General features: G+C 48.0%; 1 protein-coding gene across 4 annotated transcripts; it reads right to left on the bottom strand.

Annotated features, from left to right (window-relative positions):
• Nucleotides 1-888: 888 nt before the first annotated feature.
• On the bottom strand, nt 889-17952 carry LOC137878976 (aryl hydrocarbon receptor-like). Of its 4 annotated transcripts, none has more exons than XM_068719521.1 (12): nt 17559-17952; nt 16651-16838; nt 13096-13205; nt 11183-11272; nt 10563-10665; nt 10356-10492; nt 8801-9006; nt 8606-8715; nt 7302-7443; nt 5877-7224; nt 1102-1184; nt 889-976 (listed from the first exon to the last, which is right to left on the bottom strand). In XM_068719521.1, exons 1-11 carry the CDS (start codon nt 17597-17599, stop codon nt 1107-1109), a joined length of 2553 nt encoding a protein of 850 aa, XP_068575622.1. In that variant the 5' UTR covers nt 17600-17952; the 3' UTR covers nt 889-976; nt 1102-1106. The 4 variants fall into 4 exon arrangements, with proteins under 4 accessions (XP_068575622.1, XP_068575621.1, XP_068575620.1 ...); XM_068719520.1 differs by lacking the exons at nt 889-976; nt 1102-1184 and adding an exon at nt 3102-4810 and having other exon boundaries at nt 17559-17749; nt 17861-17944; XM_068719519.1 differs by lacking the exons at nt 889-976; nt 1102-1184 and adding an exon at nt 3102-4810.
• Nucleotides 17953-18873: the final 921 nt, after the last annotated feature.

Genomic DNA, 18873 nt, shown 5'->3' on the forward strand with positions numbered 1-18873 from the left:
TTTTATGTGTGTAGATGTTTTTTGTGCTCACTACCTTTATTTTGTGCTTGAGTCTTTAAACACCTTGTGGTTTCGTGCGGTGGGCTTCTGATCCACTCAGAGACTCTGTGGTGGGTCGACCAGAGCGTCACGCTGAGGTCCAAGCCCGCAGGCCCAACAGAGACACTCGCTGAAAGGTCGGGACATTCAGACACACACACACACACACACACCTGACCTTTCAGCTCTGACCACCTGCAAATGAATGAACTTCGTCTTTAATCTTTTCAGGGGTATTTAGCTGAATGTTAAACTGATGCAGCTGATTGATCATCTGTTGAGGAAGTCACCTGGTTTGTCTTTAAAAAGCACAAAAAAGGTTATTAATATTCATGTTTCTACATATGTGAAGTATCTGTACGACTATGTGGCAACTAGTGCATCAATGTATCTGATATTTACCATCGTCGCACATATTTTACAGGTTGTTATGGTTTGAGTTTAGCTTTTAAAATGTTTATAACACTGATACAAGTGTTTATTAATGTGTTAGTCAACTCCTGTATGGAGTCACAGGAAGAAATAAAGCGATACATAAATCACATTTTATACAAATAAATTCATTAAAACACATACAATACATTCATTCAACAAAATGTAAGAACATATATATAAATATACAGAAATAAATGAAAGTGCTTATAATTATTGTTATTATTCAGTTATTTTATATTCTTAATATTGTACAGATTCATGACTCCATACTCCTGTTGTATATAAGTATAAACACAGTTCAAATATGTCTTCTTATTAAACACTTCATTATATGGAGACATCATCTTGAGTTATAATCCATGTGTTGTGTGTGTGTGTGTGTGTGTGTGTGTGTGTGTGTGTGTGTGTGTGTGTAAAGCAGTGTGTGCAGGGAGTCAGTCATGACGGCTTACTCCACCCTGCGCTCCACCATCTGGATGCCTCTGTGCCGCTCAGAGACCACCTAAAGAAGATCAGGTTCCTCTCTGATTCAGAGTCTCTGATATTGATTCATTCATGTTTTATCGTCTGTAATATGAAGTGCGTTGTTTATTGTTGCCTTTTTTCCTGAGCTGGAGTGCGTTTTACCTTGTTTAGCAGGAAGTGGTGGAGCCGTCGGTCGGGCGGAGGTAATGCTCACCGACAGCCCGGCGGGTGGAGATCTGGTGGAGCTATCATGAAATGAACAGAAACAGACTGAGAGAAACCCATCAGAGCATAACAACACGTTATCATATCAGAAACACTGCAGTAGATTATTGTAATTCATTCATTTTGATTATAAGATACAAATATGTTCCCAGTTGAATTGGACAGATGCATTTGAGCTTAAAGTTGCAGAAGAGCAAACATGAATACAGCCGTTTGTAATGTTGATGAAAGGCATTGTGGGAAATGTAGGAAAACAAGAAAAGGTAGGTTGACCAAAAATACCTGCTGGAACATACAGAAGTGATTGAAATGTTCTTCAAAGTGAGAGAAAATCATTACGATTTTAATTTATTGCATTAAAAACTCATGTTTTCCACCGGGTAAAAGGTCTGAGTGGTTAGAGGCGTCCATTGAATACTTCACATCCTCCTGATGGAGGCGGTAAATATCGGACAGGTGAGCTCCCGAAGCCTCTGGAGTGTTGAAACAAAACGGGATTATGAGGCAAAATATCATCTTTGATTGGACTCGTTTGTGTTTTTGCTTAATTCTGACGTCTTTATTCATGAGCAGGAAGATAACGGCTGCAGCCTCCTTGTTGACACAGATGATTTAACTTCTCGTGGTTTCTCTGAGCCGTTGAAATGAATCATCTCGGTGACAAACGCCACAACATCTTTGCTCTCGGTCCTCCGCGAGGCTTCCAGCTTCCCCCGGCGGCCAGAGGAGCGAGGCTAAAGTGGGACACACAACATCTCGCTCGGATGATCGATCACGTCACAAGCGGGCAAAGTTAACCGGCTGAAGACCGCGGGAGAAGAAAAACTCTCATGAATGATTCGGGGGCGAGTCATTAAAGATGCAGAGTCAGCAGGCAGCGGCGTCGGCCACTCGGGAGAGGAAGCCTTTGTGTGCGCGGCTGAAACGTGTCGCTTTAAGACACCTTCACGGTCAGGCTGGTACCTGAGAACGCATCGCTGCAGGTAGGACTCAATGAAGGAGATCTTCATGAACGTCTCCATGAATGTGTTCATGGAGACGTTCATGAAGATCTCCTGTCTGTGAGTGTTTGTTTGCTTTTGGCCGGGCGCGACTTCACACATCTGCTGGTGCAAAAAGCGTGAGAAGAAGGGAGGGAGGGGTGTGTGTGTGTGTGTGTGAGTGAGTGAGTGTGTGTGTGTGAGTGTGTGTGTGTGTGTGTGTGTGTGTGAGTGTGTGTGAGTGTGTGAGTGTGTGTGAGTGTGTGTGAGTGAGAGTGTGTGAGTGTGTGTGAGTGAGAGTGTGTGAGTGTGTGTGAGTGTGAGAGAGTGTGTGTGAGTGAGTGTGAGTGAGAGAGTGTGTGTGTGAGTGTGTGTGAGTGTGTGTGTGTGTGTGTGTGTGTGTGTGAGTGTGAGTGAGTGTGTGTGTGTGTGTTGTCGGTTCAGTGACAGCAGCTAAAAGCTTCCTCAGGTTATCGATGGCGTGCATCACTTCAGCTTGTAAAGACTCTGAGCTCCCATGATGCAGCTCACCTCATTGCTTTTATTTTTTCTTATTCTTGATATTTGTGGTCTTAAATTGAATTCTTCCTCACGTTGTTCTGGTTGTATGATCTCACTGCTCTACTTGTTTTCTTCTTATGTAGTCATTTTAATGAGGAGAAGTTACATATTACAGCGTTAACTAATAACTATGAGTCTTGGAGTCTGTTAGCGGAGACATCAGCTGGTGAGTAAATGAGCATCGGTGTCTCTCGCTCCTTGTCTGAGGGCTTTCTTACCCAACCCTCCTGAAATGACTGTCACAGTCTGGCTACTCTGCCTGGAGACGCTGGCTGTGGGGAGAACAGCTGAGCAGCTCAGGTGATGCGACGCGGAGGAGGCGGAGCTACAGTGACACCTGGTGGACAGGTGAGGAAGGTCAGTTCCTGAAAAGACAGGAGACAGGTGAGCGCTCGGTGTGATTGCACAACGTCCTTTATTTCCAGGATCCAAGAGCACATTTTGAACACACAGCTTCAAGACAAACTGCATTTTTTAAAAACGTTTGTTTTACATACAGCTACAAGCTTCAGTGATAAAAGTAGCAAAATAAAGTCTGTGTGCTTTCAAACACAAAAGTAACCACGACGAAATAACAGCTCACGGAGAGTTTGGTTCCAAAGTTTGACACAATAACACAATGAAAATATATAAAAGGCTTTTAGATGTTCTCTGGTGGACAAAGTCAAATGTAGCTCCAGAGTTATGGCACCGCTTTAAACATGACAACGAGAAAACCCAAGGGAGCAATACTCAACATGGAGTCAACTATGTTCTTCTACAAGACGACTTTCAGTGCTGGAGAAGGAGTTTGTAAGTGATTTTAAAGTAGTTAACACACACACACACACACACACACACACAACCAGCTTGTTTTTAAAGCGCCTTGGTAGATGGTTGTCGCCTCATAATCTGTTTCATAAGAAAAGTTTACAAAAAAGGAAAAGAGGCAAATCTGTAAATGCATTTCGTCGTCGTGACAGAAGCTTCAGGTTCTCACCAGACATTCAACGACTGCAGACACGTGATCACAGGCCTCTCGTCTGCTTTCTGAGTCGGTGCTAAATGCTAAATGCTAAATGCTAAATGCTAAATGCTGTCGTCCAGCCGGGTCGCCTCTTGAGCCGCGCTGCGTTCAGGTCACGTCAGCAGCGTGGGAATAAATCAGCGGAGGTGACGTGAACGCAGCGCGCGCTTCACAGTCCTGTGAGGAAAGAGAACGTTCTGATGAGAGCTGGTGTCTGTTAACGTGGTTTGGTTTGCTTCGTTCTTTAAATTACTTCACACACACACACACACACACACACACACACACACACACGTGAACATAATGGACAAAAACAAACATTTAAGTGCGTCTCTTCTCAGTCATGTGTGATCAGACGGACGCGCTTCCTCTCCGGCCTCCCGTCGTCTGTCATGTACAGCTGGGTCCTCGGTGGACGAGGACAGGACAAGGCATTCGTGGGACGTTCTCACACCGTCTCCGGACAGGAAACTAAAATGCTTTTTTTTAATGTTTGACGGACCAATCAGAGCCTCTCTGATCCCGTCTGTAATAAGAAGTAAGAGCCTCCGGCAGAGCGTGACTCATCTCAACCAGATCATCGATGAGAATGAACGACTTCTACTGATCGCACGCCGACGGTTAAATAAGATCTCGTGAGGAGAAACAAGCAGACTAGCAGCTTCTTCTTCTACTCCTCTCACATGCGTCTTTCAGCCCGCAAACAAATCAATTCCTTTAAATAACAAAGCGTCGTATGACGCTACGACCTTTTACAGCGGAAACCGATGGAGACACAGACAAAAAGACACCGGTCTATTAAAGGAAAGCGTGTCTCTTCTGCTCGGGACTTTAACCGTGTATTTACAGATAAGGAAGAACATGAATATGTCATAACACGCAGCGTGACGGATACAAAAACATCAGCAACACAAAGCGGGTGTAGAGTCCTTTCTGTTGGTCACGTGGGCTACCTCTCCTTCCTCCCTCTGTACCTCCTCTCCTCCTTTCAGAGGAGGAAGCCCGATTGGTGGGGGGGGTCCTGCAGGGCGACGTCTCCGCTCAGACGCGTGCGGACGTAGGCGGCGTTGGTGGCGCTGAGGAGGCGACCGTTCTCCAGCTGGAAACAAAAAAGAGTTTTAAAGGACGGAGTGGTTTCATTCATCTTCACCCTTTTATGTTTTATCACGATCACTGCTGGTGGATCAGAAAGAATCTGGGTTTTAGGACATCTGCCTCTTAGTTTAATGCATATGGAACATCAATAACCAAGGATCAGCCCACTCTGGACAGAGAACACTGTAGCATAGATAGCATCTACTTAAGATGAACACATAGTAGTGTCAGTATACTCCTCTAGAAGAGCCTCCCCCTCCACAGCATTAGGTCATGTGATGACAGTCACATTGTAGGTCAGCAGCGCTCATGCTTGACTGGTCGGCCTGCCAGTATTTTTCTTTCAGCGACGGCCACTGACCCTGAAGAACAACAGAGGCTGAACGGAGGCCGACCTTATTCCATTCACTGTTGTACTGCGAGCAACAAGAAGAGAGATGCAGCAGATCTACGCTTCTCTGAACACTACTCAGCCTCAGAGAGCAACAGAGTACTGGTACTGGACCTGAGTTCATGCTGGGCTGCAGAGCAGCAGCACATAACACAGAGCGAGGATCCTCGAGGACTCTCCTCTCAGACCGCCTCGCCCTCGTCGCATCTACATGCCGCGTCCGGTCGCATCAGCACAGTTTGCGCTGAGCTCCGTGTCGGCCCCCGGAGGCCTCTGTGCGCCGACTCGAAAATAAAATCTACTTCCATGACGGTGAAAGAGAACAGCGCAGGGTCCCGCGGTGCTTCGTCGGTGGGATCAAGAGTGAGGGGAGCCGGCAGCTCGACGGCGAGGAGGGAGACGAGGACGACAGAACGGGCCTGACGCCAGACAGACGGTCTTAGTGGGACTCAGGAGGACTGTGGTGTGTCATGGACATTCAGTGGAGACGTCATATAAACAGAAAGTCACCCTCCGACCTCTGAGTTTAATCAGGATATTGAAACCTGCACAAATGGTCGTGGATTTAACTTTACGGCGTCGGTACGAGATAGGAACAAAGATTTCTGTATTTGTGCACAAAAAAGATTTAAATAAATGTTATTAAAATGACTTCCTGTTCCTCTCGAGGCTCTCTTACCTTGCTGTGGGTGGAGTCTAGTGTGGCGGCGTTAAACGTGCCGTAGGCCTCTAACAACGGCCGGCTGTGCTGAGGCTGGGACAGACCCAGTAGCTGCTCCAACTCCAGTGCAGAGCTCTGGGTGGGACACTGGGACAAAGACGGTGGTGGAGGCTGCTGCTGTTTGTGGTCCCCCTGCAGCTGGTAGGAGCTCTGGTAGTGTCCCACGTCCGGCGCCGTGACACCTGAGACGCTGTAACCCGGGTGGCCGAGCTCCACGCGTCCCTTTGGGACGTAAGGTCCGTTTGTCGTGAGCTGATTCTGGAAGCCGGGCAGCAAAGGGAAGCTCTGGCTGCTCGTCTGCTGGTGGGACTGGAGGTGGACCGGGTGCTGGTCCTGCTGAAGCTGCCACTGTGGACTGGAGTCCAGAAGAAGCCGTTCACCGTTGAGCTGCGAGGCTCTGAGCACTGGATGTGCGTGATGGGTCTCTGTGGTCACCACCCAGTGAGTGTTAGGCATCCCGGCTAGAGTCCTGGTGTCTGCTGTCCCGGGCTGAATCTGCCCCGGGTCAGCTTTCACTTCAGCACCGATGTGCTGCAGCATCTGCTGCGACAGCTGGGTGATGGGAGGAGCCGGAGGGACAGCGGGTGTGAGACAGGTCTGTGGCTGCTGGGAGACGCTTTGGGCTGCAGGTCCAAATCCAGCTCCGTCTCCTTGCCCCTCCCCCTCTGTCCCACTCTCCAGAGAGTCGTGGATGTAGGAGAGGATTTCGTTGTTGGTGAGGAGGTCGCCAAGTGTCGGGACGCGGTTTGGGCCCAGCTCCACCTGGATCATCCTCTCGTCCAGCAGCAGGAGCTCCAGGTCCTCGGCGTTCAGGCCCAGGTTCTCCAGGGCGCTAAAGAGCTCGCTGTTGGAGCACGGCTCCTCTCCTTCCAGAGACAGAGAGTCCAAAGTGGCCAGCAGTGGGTCATAGCTCGCTGTTTTGCTGTTGCATCTCCCCGTCTCCCCGTCAGATGCCGGATGCCAGCTGTCGCCGCTTAACAAGCCACCAAAACCATCGCCGTCGCCTTGCTGCTCGCTGAAAAGGCCGCCGTGGTACGACATCTTCGGCTCCGGGTCCGGCTGGCAGACGTACACGGACTCGTCCTGGCTCATCAGCGCCCCCAGCAGGGACTTTGGGTCCAGATCCTCTGAACAGTTCTTGTCCAATTTCCCCTTCTTGGACTTGCCCCCTTTGGCTTTTCCCTGGAAGGAGTCGGGGAAGCCGTGCAGAGGATACCCGGTCTGGTAGAGAGTCGCCTCTCCGGTGGCGAAGGTGAAGGGAAGGTGCATCGATCGCTTCCTCAGGTGCTCCCCTCCTTCCTCGTCCCTGTGAAGCACACAGAACAAATGAACAGATCCGTCAGAACCAAGTCAAACACCGAGCCGGAGCCGTCGTCCACTTACACCAGCGGCCTCTGGGTAGCGATGATGTAGTCGGGCTTGCTGTTCTTGTAGACGAGCCGGGCGTTGGCCTGGACCCACTTCCACCGGTTGTCCTTGGTGAGCAGCCTGAAGACGGTGAGGCCGCTCTCGCCCGTCTTCATCACTGGAATCACATCGGAGGCTCCGTGTCACTGATGTTTACACACACACTTACAGCAGCACAACACACACACACACACACACACACACAGCATCACGCCCTCATCTCCACGGCTCAGCGGTGTCTGTTGTTTCTGTAGCAGCTAACACGTGTTCATCCTCACTGTTCACTGGAGCCATGTGCAGAGGTTCAGTCATTGCTGCACAGTTTTAGCAGTAAAAGCCACGAGCTGCTGACCTTTAAAAGGAACTGCACTATTTATGTCCGTGGACCAACGCTTGCTCTCGTCCTGCAGGAGAGAAGACATTCTGTGACCTCCTAGAATCAGGATACTTACTCATGTTAAACACTGTCGTGAGGAACCTCATACAAGTGTTAGAGCTTGAGAAACAGAAACTGAAAGGTGTCCATGTGTCCATGTGTCTGCATATGAATTCAGATTGATCACAGTCATGTTCTGCCTTCCGGCTGTGAAAGTGATCTCATCATGCAGGGACTCGAGTCATTTGGCACAGCAGCAGCGGCGGCGGTGGTTCCCATATGACTATAATTACATAACTGTTTGATGTTTGCTGCGCCAGACGTTGAAAGCGGTTCGCTCACAAACTGCTGAAATGCAAAGTTTGAACCATCCTGCTTTCCTGTAACCTGCAGTCAGCTGTTCTCTGCTACACACACAGAATAACAAAGAGGGAGTCAGCGTCTGTCTTCTCCATCTACAGAGACAGATCTCGTGTGTTATTGTCATCATCCTCATCTGTGCGTGCATTAGAGCGCGTGTGTGTTGTGTGTTTCCAAATGCATGTGCACGTGTGTCCGTTTCTGCATGCATGACTACGTGCGCACAGTGTGTGTCTTTGTGAGCGAGCGGGTCTGGTAGCGCCGCGTCGAGGGCTCCATGGTTACCGCTAACCGGGTCATCCGGTACACCAAGTAAGTAGGACACTTGACTCCCGCTCGGAGTTGTCCTCCACCGTCAGCAGACGCACACGCCGCTTGTTTGTGTGTTTGTTGCACGTGCTGCAGATCTACACACATTCATATTTACTGTTTGTGCTATTAGGGGCGTGGCCAGAAGTAATTAAGAAGTTAGATCTCACAGTTTTGATAAGAGAATATGATCTGTTGGCTGAACATAGCGCCTCTCCGGTCAGCTGAGACTTACTTCGGACGTGGTTTTCGGCGCAGTACAGCATGTCGGCAGCGTGAACGAACTGGTAACCCGAGCCTCGAACTCTAAGCTCCGCCTCCGTGTAGCCCAGAACAATCTTACCCCTGAAAGAATGACACAGGTTAACAATCCACTTCATCCAACAACATTTTGTAATAACTGTGAGGGGGGGGTTTCTGGAGGACGCACTTTGCGTCGCAGGACATGGGTGTGAAGTCCAGCTTGTGTTTGGTCCTGAAGATCATGTTCCTGGTCCTGATTTCCAAGATGGCCGGAGACTGGAGGGGCGTGGCGATGGCGAACAGGGCGAGCTGAGGCGGAGCGCTGCCCTCGCCGTCGCACCGCTGGCGGCTCTGACCGTGGAGGAACTTGAGACGACCCTGAATGTTCAGCGCCTGAGAGGAGAGGCACAAGGAGATGGCTTCAAGTTCCACTGCAGACGAGCACCAGAGTCTCCTACTGGGAACCCTCCAGCTGCTGGTCACATGACTCGTTGTACAACCGTTTTTAAGAGGCCGGGGCTTCATGCATGACTGACGATCATCCAAACTAAGACTCTCTTTTTGTAGACAAATCACAGGTCTCACAATAATCTGTGTGAGCTTCATAAGGCTCATGCATGTGGTCCAGATCAACACACACACACTCATGTCCATCACCTTCATCAGTAGAGGCACAGCTCAGCTCTTTTGGGGGGGATCTGTCCATCTGGACGTTCATTGGTTTGCCTGTAACGTCGCGTGTGTTGATCTCCTTCATGTTGAGGTTCTGATAATAATTGTTGGAACCATGAACACGTGTGTTTCTTGGGTGAATTTAGAAGTGTTCTGGGTCCGTTCTTGTGTCTGATGGTACGATAACCTCTCAAAGAAACCACTTTCTCCTGCCTGATGTCCTCCTCTCCCCCCGTGGCGTCTCGTGTGAGGACCCCCACCTCCTCTGTTAGCTCTGGTTAATTGACCTTAGTGGGTTTAAGAGCCTGCAGCCGTGATGTCAGGAATCTAGCCCTGAATAGCAAGAGGGATTAAGGAAAACAAAGCCAGAGCGAGCGGTAGACAGAAGCAGAAACCTGGCTTAATGCTCACGCAAACGCAGTGGGAGGGAGAAGAGAAGGACGCAGGTTCAAACCCCTTCAGGAGAGCTGCTGGAGGTTCCTTGAGCAAGACGATAACAACCCTAACCAAAGAAGTTTTCTAGCTGCACTCTTAATAAATAAGAAGCTCGTTAGACATGTATATTGTCAGATGCTTTAAGAAAGTTTAAAACTTCTGCTGGTTGATTTTCACAGCGTGAAGGAAGCGATCTAAAGGATGTGATGTTAAGGAGCTGAAACATTAATCGTTTAGTCTGTAAAATGACCATCAAATTGGCTTCAATAGGGAGAGATTAAATCTCTGAAAATATGAAACAAAAAAAAAGCATAAAATCCTCAAAGATGAGCGTCTGAAGCTAACTTCAGTGTTTGGTATTTTGGCTTTAGAAATGATGGATTTTTCTGCCCCTGCAGTGCCTTGCTCATGGGCGACCCTGCCCCAGTTTTCCCAGCAGGGTTGAACACAGCGTGCTTCTCTCTCCATCTGCAGCTAATTGTCTTAGTGGAAGCAGCCGGGTCTGACTGAGCGAGTTTCCCCCTCTGCTCCGGGAGGATTAGGACCCCGAGGCTCTCCTAAGGCGGATTACGGGACTACATGGTGGCTTCTGATCGCTGAGCACGCCATGCTGCGAAACTACATTTCGGTCTTACCAGGAAGCCGGAGGAGTTGTCCAACAAACAGCGGAAGCGGCAGACGAAGCCTCTCTCCAGGAAGGAGGAGTTCTCAGGAGGAAGCTGCTCGGGGTTGTAGCTCACCAGGCAGGAAGAGCTCGACACCGACTCTCCGTCTGACGTGAAATAATACGGTTTATTCCTCTATTAGGGACATGTGGAACGCACTAGAGTGTCTTTACGCACCTGTTGAGGGATCTGGGTTGAGGGCCCAGTGCAGGTTGCTCCTGAACTCCTGCTGGTCTTCAGTGTGGATCAGCTCCAGCACACTCTGGTGCATCACGTCGGTCTGAAGTTACACAGAAAGCGAGTGAGGGACGCTACATGTGGCTAGGCTAAGAAGCATCCCTGCAGGATTAGGAGCGTGCTAACTTTAGCTTAGCACGAGACAGTCAAACTGGTTTTATGGACTCTACTTGTCACGAGCGTCTCTTTTTGGCTGGGAGTTCTTCCAGCTGTGTCTCGTTCTCGCTCACACGGGAGCAGCTTCAGCTCAGATTTGGGTTCGTTGGGTAAACGCACGGTGACGTGAGGCGTGATGTTTACACCTCTCTGTGTTTATAGTCTGTGTTTGTACGTGTGACACTCCGGGTAATCTGATCCAAAATGAGATCAGACCGGAGAGCAGTGAAGCCGACTGGATTCAAGCTCCGGCTCCACATGTGCGTTTGTTTCGATCCCTCGGGACACTCGGGGCGATGCGCGTCATGAACCTCAGCGTGCTCGTTAACTCCACCTCTAACAAGCCAAACTAAACACACCGGATGATGTGAAGAGTCCAGAGGAAGAATGAATGTGCATCTAACCTGGTGGAGGCCGAGGTAATCCTGGATGGTGTGAGAGCAGAAGAAGACGGTTCCTTCGGCTGTCACCACCAGGACGAAGCCGTTCAGGGCCTGCAGGGAGGAAACGCACCGCTTATTTTCACACTTATTCATATTTCATGTCATTATAATCCGGATTAAAATGTGTGGTGGTCACTGGAAGGACTGGGACCCTCATAACTCAAGACAGAGCTCATTGTTTCATCAGACTCCAGTGAGAACGAAGGCTTTAAAACGAAGAAGAAAGAGACGAAACAGGAAGACGTGAAACTAAAGAAAGCTGAGACTCCTCCTCCGGGCAGAGAGAGAGGAAGACGAGGAGGAGGAGGTCTGACTAACACCTTCATCATTGCTCCTCCTGAGGAGGCGATGACATCGCGTCCCGACGCCACAGAGAGTCTTTATAAGGTTTGTACGTCGCTCCTGTTGGGTCAAAACTTAACATTCTCCTTCTGAAGCCTCTTTGAAAATCCATTAAGTGACGTCAAAAATTCATCAGCTTCAGGCTGGAAACAAGACGGCTTCTCTGAGCCGCTGAATAATTGACGTTTAGGGAGGAGGGTCTCACTCGATAGCGGCAACATGTGAGTAGAAAAGGTCAAAATGACTTAATCTACTCCCAACATCTGTACTAGGGTTAGATTACATCATTGTGATCACTGCACAGCTGCAATGTATTCATGTACTGCCCCTAAACATGAATACAACACCTCAATCATCCAGTAGAAACATGTATTTCATGTATTTATTAAGATATGCAAACTCTGCAGCAGAGTGGCACACAGGCACTGTGTATACATATTTACGGTAGATTCACGCGTTTCTTGTTTCTGTCACATGACCATGTGAGCACACACAGGAAGTGCATTCACCACAGAAGAAGAAGCTGTGTGACCCAGTTCACCTCGGCTCTGGAAGTGGACGACAGGAGGCTGCTGAAGATGTGGAGGTACGCCGTCCAACAGTCGAGAATACCTCCAATGCTTTTAGTTGACTTCCACCCCCCTCTGTGCTCAATAATAGATGAGTCCACCGGCTCTGTATAATTCATGGGACAGTCGGTGTCCGTAATGGAACAGAAGGAAGCTGCTGATCTGTCTTCACTGCTGCAGTGACCCATTTACTCCTCTGGGATCAATACATGTGTCAATAAAGGGATGTAGGGCAGAGGAAGCAGTGCTGACTTACTGTCTGTTTATGTGCATAGCATCACCTCATCGCTGCACCTTCTGCACCTTTAACCCTCTTTAAAGCTCTTTAAAGCTGCAACAGCGGCTGTTATTTTGTCATTTTGGAGGCGGCAGAAACAAGAACGTTGACGTGTCATTTCCTAAGTTGCTCATTCCCTCATCCAGCGGCTTCTTTTAGCTCTTGAGCTGCTACATGCTCCACTACGTGTCGTGTGGCTTTTTTAGCGGGCGGCTTCTAAAATCACAACACAACTATTTGTTCGCTAAAAATGTATTTTAAAAGCGTTCCGACGCCCAGCAAATGACAGCTAGAGACGCTATTCTGAAGAGAGCCCGTCTGCTGGTGAACCAGTGGCAGTCATGAGAAGCAGGATAGAAGCATGACACTCACTATGAAGCTCCGTAAAGCTGAGGGGAAGATCTCTCAGAGAATACATACAGATGCACACAAATACAAATACTATTCCTATGAGATAGAAGTGGAAACAACTGAGCACTGAGGTCGAGTCAAACTCATCTCTCTCTGCTGAAGCTGATGTAAGACGCTTCTCCTCCGTCACAAAGTGTCAGCTGACCTAAAACAGTTGTTGTTGTTGTCGTTGAACTCTCCATGTGATGCACAGAAACATGACGTACACACACTGAATCCAGACGTTCGTAAAGAGACACATCCAGGAAGTTGATTAAAGACGACGGGCGACCAACCTGCAGCAGCAGCTCCCCCTCAGGCACGCCGGCGTCCGCGGACGCTCCGCCGGCGTCGCCGCGGTCGCTGGTCTTCTTCCCGCCGGTGGACAGCTGGTTCTTCAGCATCACTGCAGGGACACGGACAGAGAGGACGAGTCGGTGGCGGACATTTATACCCGCTTAAAGTGTCCCTGTCATGCACGGCCTCTGAGATTAAAGCCACACATTTAACACAAAAATAATCAGGGAAACTGTGAGGATAAACCTCAATTTAATAGATAAATATTGTGCAATTATTACATATCTTGGTCACAAAGGAGCCTAGATTTCACTCGTTTTAGCCATAACAGAAACACATTTAAATCCCTGTTAATAAGAGTTCAATAGACTGAAACATGGGCCCCAGATGAAGTATTAAAAGTGGTCTCCTTTAAGAAAGTACTGCATTAATGGAGACAACACGTACGTCCAGCATTGTCTTCTTTATTGAGGAGAGAGAGAGATAAAAAACAAAGTGTCATCCCCGTACAGTCGGGCAGATAAAGCTCCTCACACAGGGGCTTCTCCGTCACCTCTGACCCGAGACACAGAAACACGGAGGCCCGGTGTCGTTGACTCTGCTTGAGGATAAACAAAGAGCTTCTCTGAGACCTTAATGGAACAGGAAGTCTCTGACAATACAGACACTCCAGGCTCCACCACTCAAACGGCTCCTTCTGATCGCGACCCAAATTCCACTGCGGGATCAATAAAGCTCCATCGTATCAGTTTATTATCATTAATGGAGTCTTTGTGTGCAGCAGCCTCCAGCAGGGGGGATTGAACCAACCACAAGCCTCCACAAGCCTCCACAAACCTCCACATGGATCCACAAGCCTCCACATGGATCCACAAACCTCCACATGGATCCACAAACCTCCACAAGCCTCCACAAACCTTCACATAAATCCACAAGCCTCCACAAACCTCCACATGGACCCACAAACCTCCACATGGATCCACAAGCCTCCACATGGACCCACAAACCTCCACAAACCTCCACAAGCCTCCACAAACCTTCACAAACCTCCACATGGACCCACAAACCTCCACATGGATCCACAAACCTCCACAAACCTCCACATAGATCCACATGGATCCACAAGCCTCCACATGGATCCACATGGATCCACAAGCCTCCACATGGACCCACAAACCTCCACATGGATCCACAAACCTCCACAAACCTCCACAAGCCTCCACAAACCTCCACAAACCTCCACATGGATCCACATGGATCCACATGGACCCACAAACCTCCACATGGACCCACAAACCTCCACAAACCTCCACAAGCCTCCACAAACCTCCACAAACCTCCACATGGATCCACATGGATCCACAAGCCTCCACATGGATCCACATGGACCCACAAGCCTCCACATGGATCCACATGGATCCACAAACCTCCACAAACCTCCACATGGATCCACAAAGCTCTGCACCCTACAACTGTATTGCCTTTATATTTAGTGTGTTTTAAGATGCATGCATTAAATACTACTAATACTTGAGTATATACCATGTATTCTACTAGCTTGAATGGGTATGGCAGTGGTTTTATTGACTTAAAGGTCTGATTCATCTTTTTAAATACATGTGTGGTTCGGATTACATTTAAAAGTCATTTCTGGGAACTTACTCTCAAATATCAATAATATCTCTGCAGAACAAAGCAGAACAAAGCAGAAACACATGGTGGCCTGAGGGGAACAGCAGCAGTGCTGAAGATGATGGTATGTTGTTATGTTTCATATCTAATGCACTGAAACATGAGTAACATGGGGGGGGGGGGTTAGGGTTAGGGTTGGGGGGGGGGGCAGCAGAAGCATGTCGACGATCAATAATTAACAGCTGTGACGTCACCAACGGGAGCTGGTGAAAGACAGACAGACAGACAGACAGACAGCAGCTCGAGGAGACGGGGAGGACGAGGGGACGTCTGTGGACACCAATAAAGACATCACAACAGTCTCCACACACACACACACACACACACACACACACACACACACACACACATCTGAGAGTGAGTCCAAAACACTGCAGGAACGGGGATTACTGCTGAAATCAACATTATAATAAATACTGATGTGCTTCAATATTCACACTATCTAAGAATTTATTGTAACATTTCACATATTATTATGTGATGGTTGTTTCGTAGAGAGCGTCGGTTTTTACCAGGCGTCCTGAACGCAGCATCAAGTCTTCAAAAGACCTCCACAGAAATATATTTATATATATTTGGGCATTTTCTTCTTCTCCGTGAGGAGGAAAAGAAAGAGATTCTGATCCACACAAAGTCTGGAAACGTAACATCTGTCTTCATTTAGAGGTGCTGCACCACCACTGTGAGAGACACTAACAAGGGCTTTCTGAGGTTACCAGGGTCAAAAGTTGAAAAGTGGGCGCCTGCCCCCCCCCCTTTCTTCAAAAGCTCTGTAAAGCGGTGGTGAGTGGATTATCCCGCCGTGTTTCTACTCTCCGAGGCTTTCACCACCTCCTCCTCAGACCCGCTTCACTGCCTGACGGAGGCTTTGGGGTCGACTCGTGGCCACGGGCGAGAGAGAGAGGAGCTGACCTACAATACGCTGAGGCTGAACTGAGGGGGGGGGGTCGTCCAGGGTTCACTGAAACAGAGATTCTGCAGGGTCAGCGCGTTTCAGTCTGGCTGCTTCGCTTTTTAAACACACAGGAAACAGTCTGAGGGAAGGAGGTTTCTGCTGTTAGAGGGTATCTCTGTCACTAGACCTTCAAAGGGAACCATTCAAGCACTCGTGGGGGACGTAGTTCACACCTTCAGCTCCTCAAACACACAATGTTAAAATATGCAGCAGCACCTCAGACCTCTGGCAGGTAATAAAACCAATCGATCAGATTCAGCCGCAGCTTTCAGACGCACGTTATCGGACTGAGCCGGACAGAACACAGTTGAGTGTTCAGAGGTTCTGAGATGAAGTACGAAGCTTTACTTCTCCTCCTCAGATCACACATCAGCTTCAAGGCGGTGGAGCTTTTGACAACGGTGCGTTTGAGGTTCAAACAGACGGCATGTGTAGTCTCACATATGAGGGGAACAAGGGGCGCTGTGCTGACGTTACCGCTGACGCTCACCCTCGTCTTCGCCACTTCACGGTGCTGTGAAACCCTCCCTGACCTCCTCTCTCCTCACCTCAAAGCTCCCACTGTGTGTGTGTGTGTGTGTGTGTGTGTGTGTGTGTGTGTGTGTGCTCTGCCTCTGTGTCCGCGGGTCCTGCATGAGCTGTGAAAATCTATTTCAGTGTTTCGGTATGAAGGCGGGGAGGAGAAGGCGGAGCAGCTGTTAGCAGACCCCAGACTGACATCTAGCAGCTTCACGTTCTCTGTCTGCCTCAGCATCAGGACGGTTCATCATCACCACTTTAAACCACTGCTGATGCCGTCACAGTCCATTAGTACCAAACAAGCTGCTTCTGGTTCCTCAGCGTGAAGCGTGACTCGGGCAGCTCTCACCTGCTCTCACCGGAGTGGGCTCCTCGCTCCTGACCTTACCGGAGAAGAAGCTCTTGGTGCGGAGGAAGCTGACGCTGAGCCTGAGGATGGACAGCTTGTCCAGGCTGGAGACCACGTCCTCCGGGAACGGCAGCATGCTGGCGAGCCGGTCCAGCTCCGAGTTCAGCCGGTCGCGGTGCCGTTTGGACGGGTTGGACTTGGCGCCTTCGGTTTGGGTCGGCTTCACTCTGCGGGGGGGGGGGGGGGGGGGGGGAGCGTGATATTCAACACTTCTTATCATTATCAAGGGAATAACAGCTGACATATGGGCCAAATACTGAGGTTCTATACGTATATATACGTGTATATATATACATGTATATATATACGTATATATATACATGTATATATATATATATATATATACGTATATATATACACGTATATATATACGTATATATATGCATGTATATATATACGTATATATATACGTGTATATATACGTGTATATATATACGTGTATATATACACGTATATATATACACGTATATATATACGTGTATATATACGGTCTAGATCTAAACCAACATCTGTGAGGCTGAATTTTGGGGAAATGTCATCAAAAGCCATGAAAACATTGCACAAGTTATGATCTGTTATTCCCACTGAGATTGGATTATTCACATATTTATGACTTTCATGTTACTTCTTATTTACTGCGCTGCTAATTAGAGCATGATTGGTATATTATCATTATTGTCCAATATTTTACAATGACAGATATACAGGTGTTGTCTATTTATGAGTTTATTAACTTGTTTTTATTATTCTCAATAATCCATATTGGGATACAATATAATATAAATGCTACTTTCTTTATATATATATATATATATAGTACCGTAACTGTATGTATGTATTAATAGAAGGAGAGATTAAGTTAGTCATCATGTTAAGAGCAGACTTACCCCTTCTGGGCCGGTTTCCTTCTCTTCCGTGCAGTGTACATGTTGATTTATTCCCACTGAAGGTCCATAAACCCTCCGCTCATATCACACCCGCTCCAGACAGCAGAGTCCAGCAGAGTCCTGCAGAAACCTGCAGCTTTTCCCGGGATAACAAGCACGTGATTCAAAGCGACGCCATTACTGAAGTCACACTGTGGAACAGACGCACGAGAGCTCTCACGGTTCCGTCAAATCCTCCGAACCCGTTTAAAACTTCACATCCTGTGAGAGACTTTCAGAACAAATCTTATTAGAAACCACACCGCCATGAAGTTGAATGTTCGTCCTCTGTCGTCTCCTCTTTCCTCTCCTCTTTCCTCACTCTGCTGCTGCTGCTGCTGCTGCTGCTGCGCTCGCTCCCGGACCACCGCGCGCTTCCAGGGCATTGATTTGACGTCGGTAGCGCGCAGCGAGTCACAGGTCACGTCAGGAACAACAACAGTGAAAAAAAAAAAGTACTTTTTGGGGGGTTATTCATCACTTCCTGTTGTGATGGTCGATGCCGAATTAAGGAGTCTTTGTTACTGAATGAAAACATGATGATCGTCTCTGGTTCTCAGGGTTATTACAATGAATATGAAGCAGTGAATGCACATCTGTGATTGTGTTGGATGAAGTGTGGTGAGAGCGTGGATGTCAGGTTACAATCCAGTGACTTCTGCATGGGAAGAGGAGTTAAAATAGTGTGTATCTTTAAGTATTTTTCCTTCACTTAAGGCTGTAAACATGTCATATTATTGGCTATGTTGTTGCTTTCTATGAGTTATTCCATCTTAAAGCATTAAAGATGGCTACATCAGCAGTCGTCACTTTCTCTTGTTCCAGTTGACTGAAGTCCAGCAACAGCAGGCCGGTTTAGTCCTGCATGAGAACCATTAAAGGCTTAACTGGGAGCAGACGGTCAAACAGGAACAGACGCTTTAAAGAGCAAATGTGCATCCATAGCGCCCTCTAGTGGATTCCTGAGACAATCACATTGATCACTACTACAAGAATAATATGGAATACAGAATGTATATGCATCCAAAACTCAATTATATTTAAATAGTTTCTTTCATGTACATTTTCTTCATATTTGTCTTCATATTTTTGACTCAAATACACAAAATAATGCTGTAAAACTAAAACGGGTGCCGTTTTCTTGTCGTCTCTTGTTAATTAATTTGTTTCACGTCTATTTTTTCGTTCGTTAGTTAAAGAAAAACACATTTTCCTCCATTCTTCTGTTCAAATATTACAATAAAACATTTCTGCGGCGCGGAGAAGACAAAGCACT

Source organism: Cebidichthys violaceus, unplaced genomic scaffold (genome assembly GCF_023349555.1).
Source record: "Cebidichthys violaceus isolate CVI_PGR_0920_01 unplaced genomic scaffold, fCebVio1.0.p SCAF_24, whole genome shotgun sequence".
In the NCBI taxonomy this organism is placed as follows: Eukaryota; Metazoa; Chordata; class Actinopteri; order Perciformes; family Stichaeidae; genus Cebidichthys; species Cebidichthys violaceus.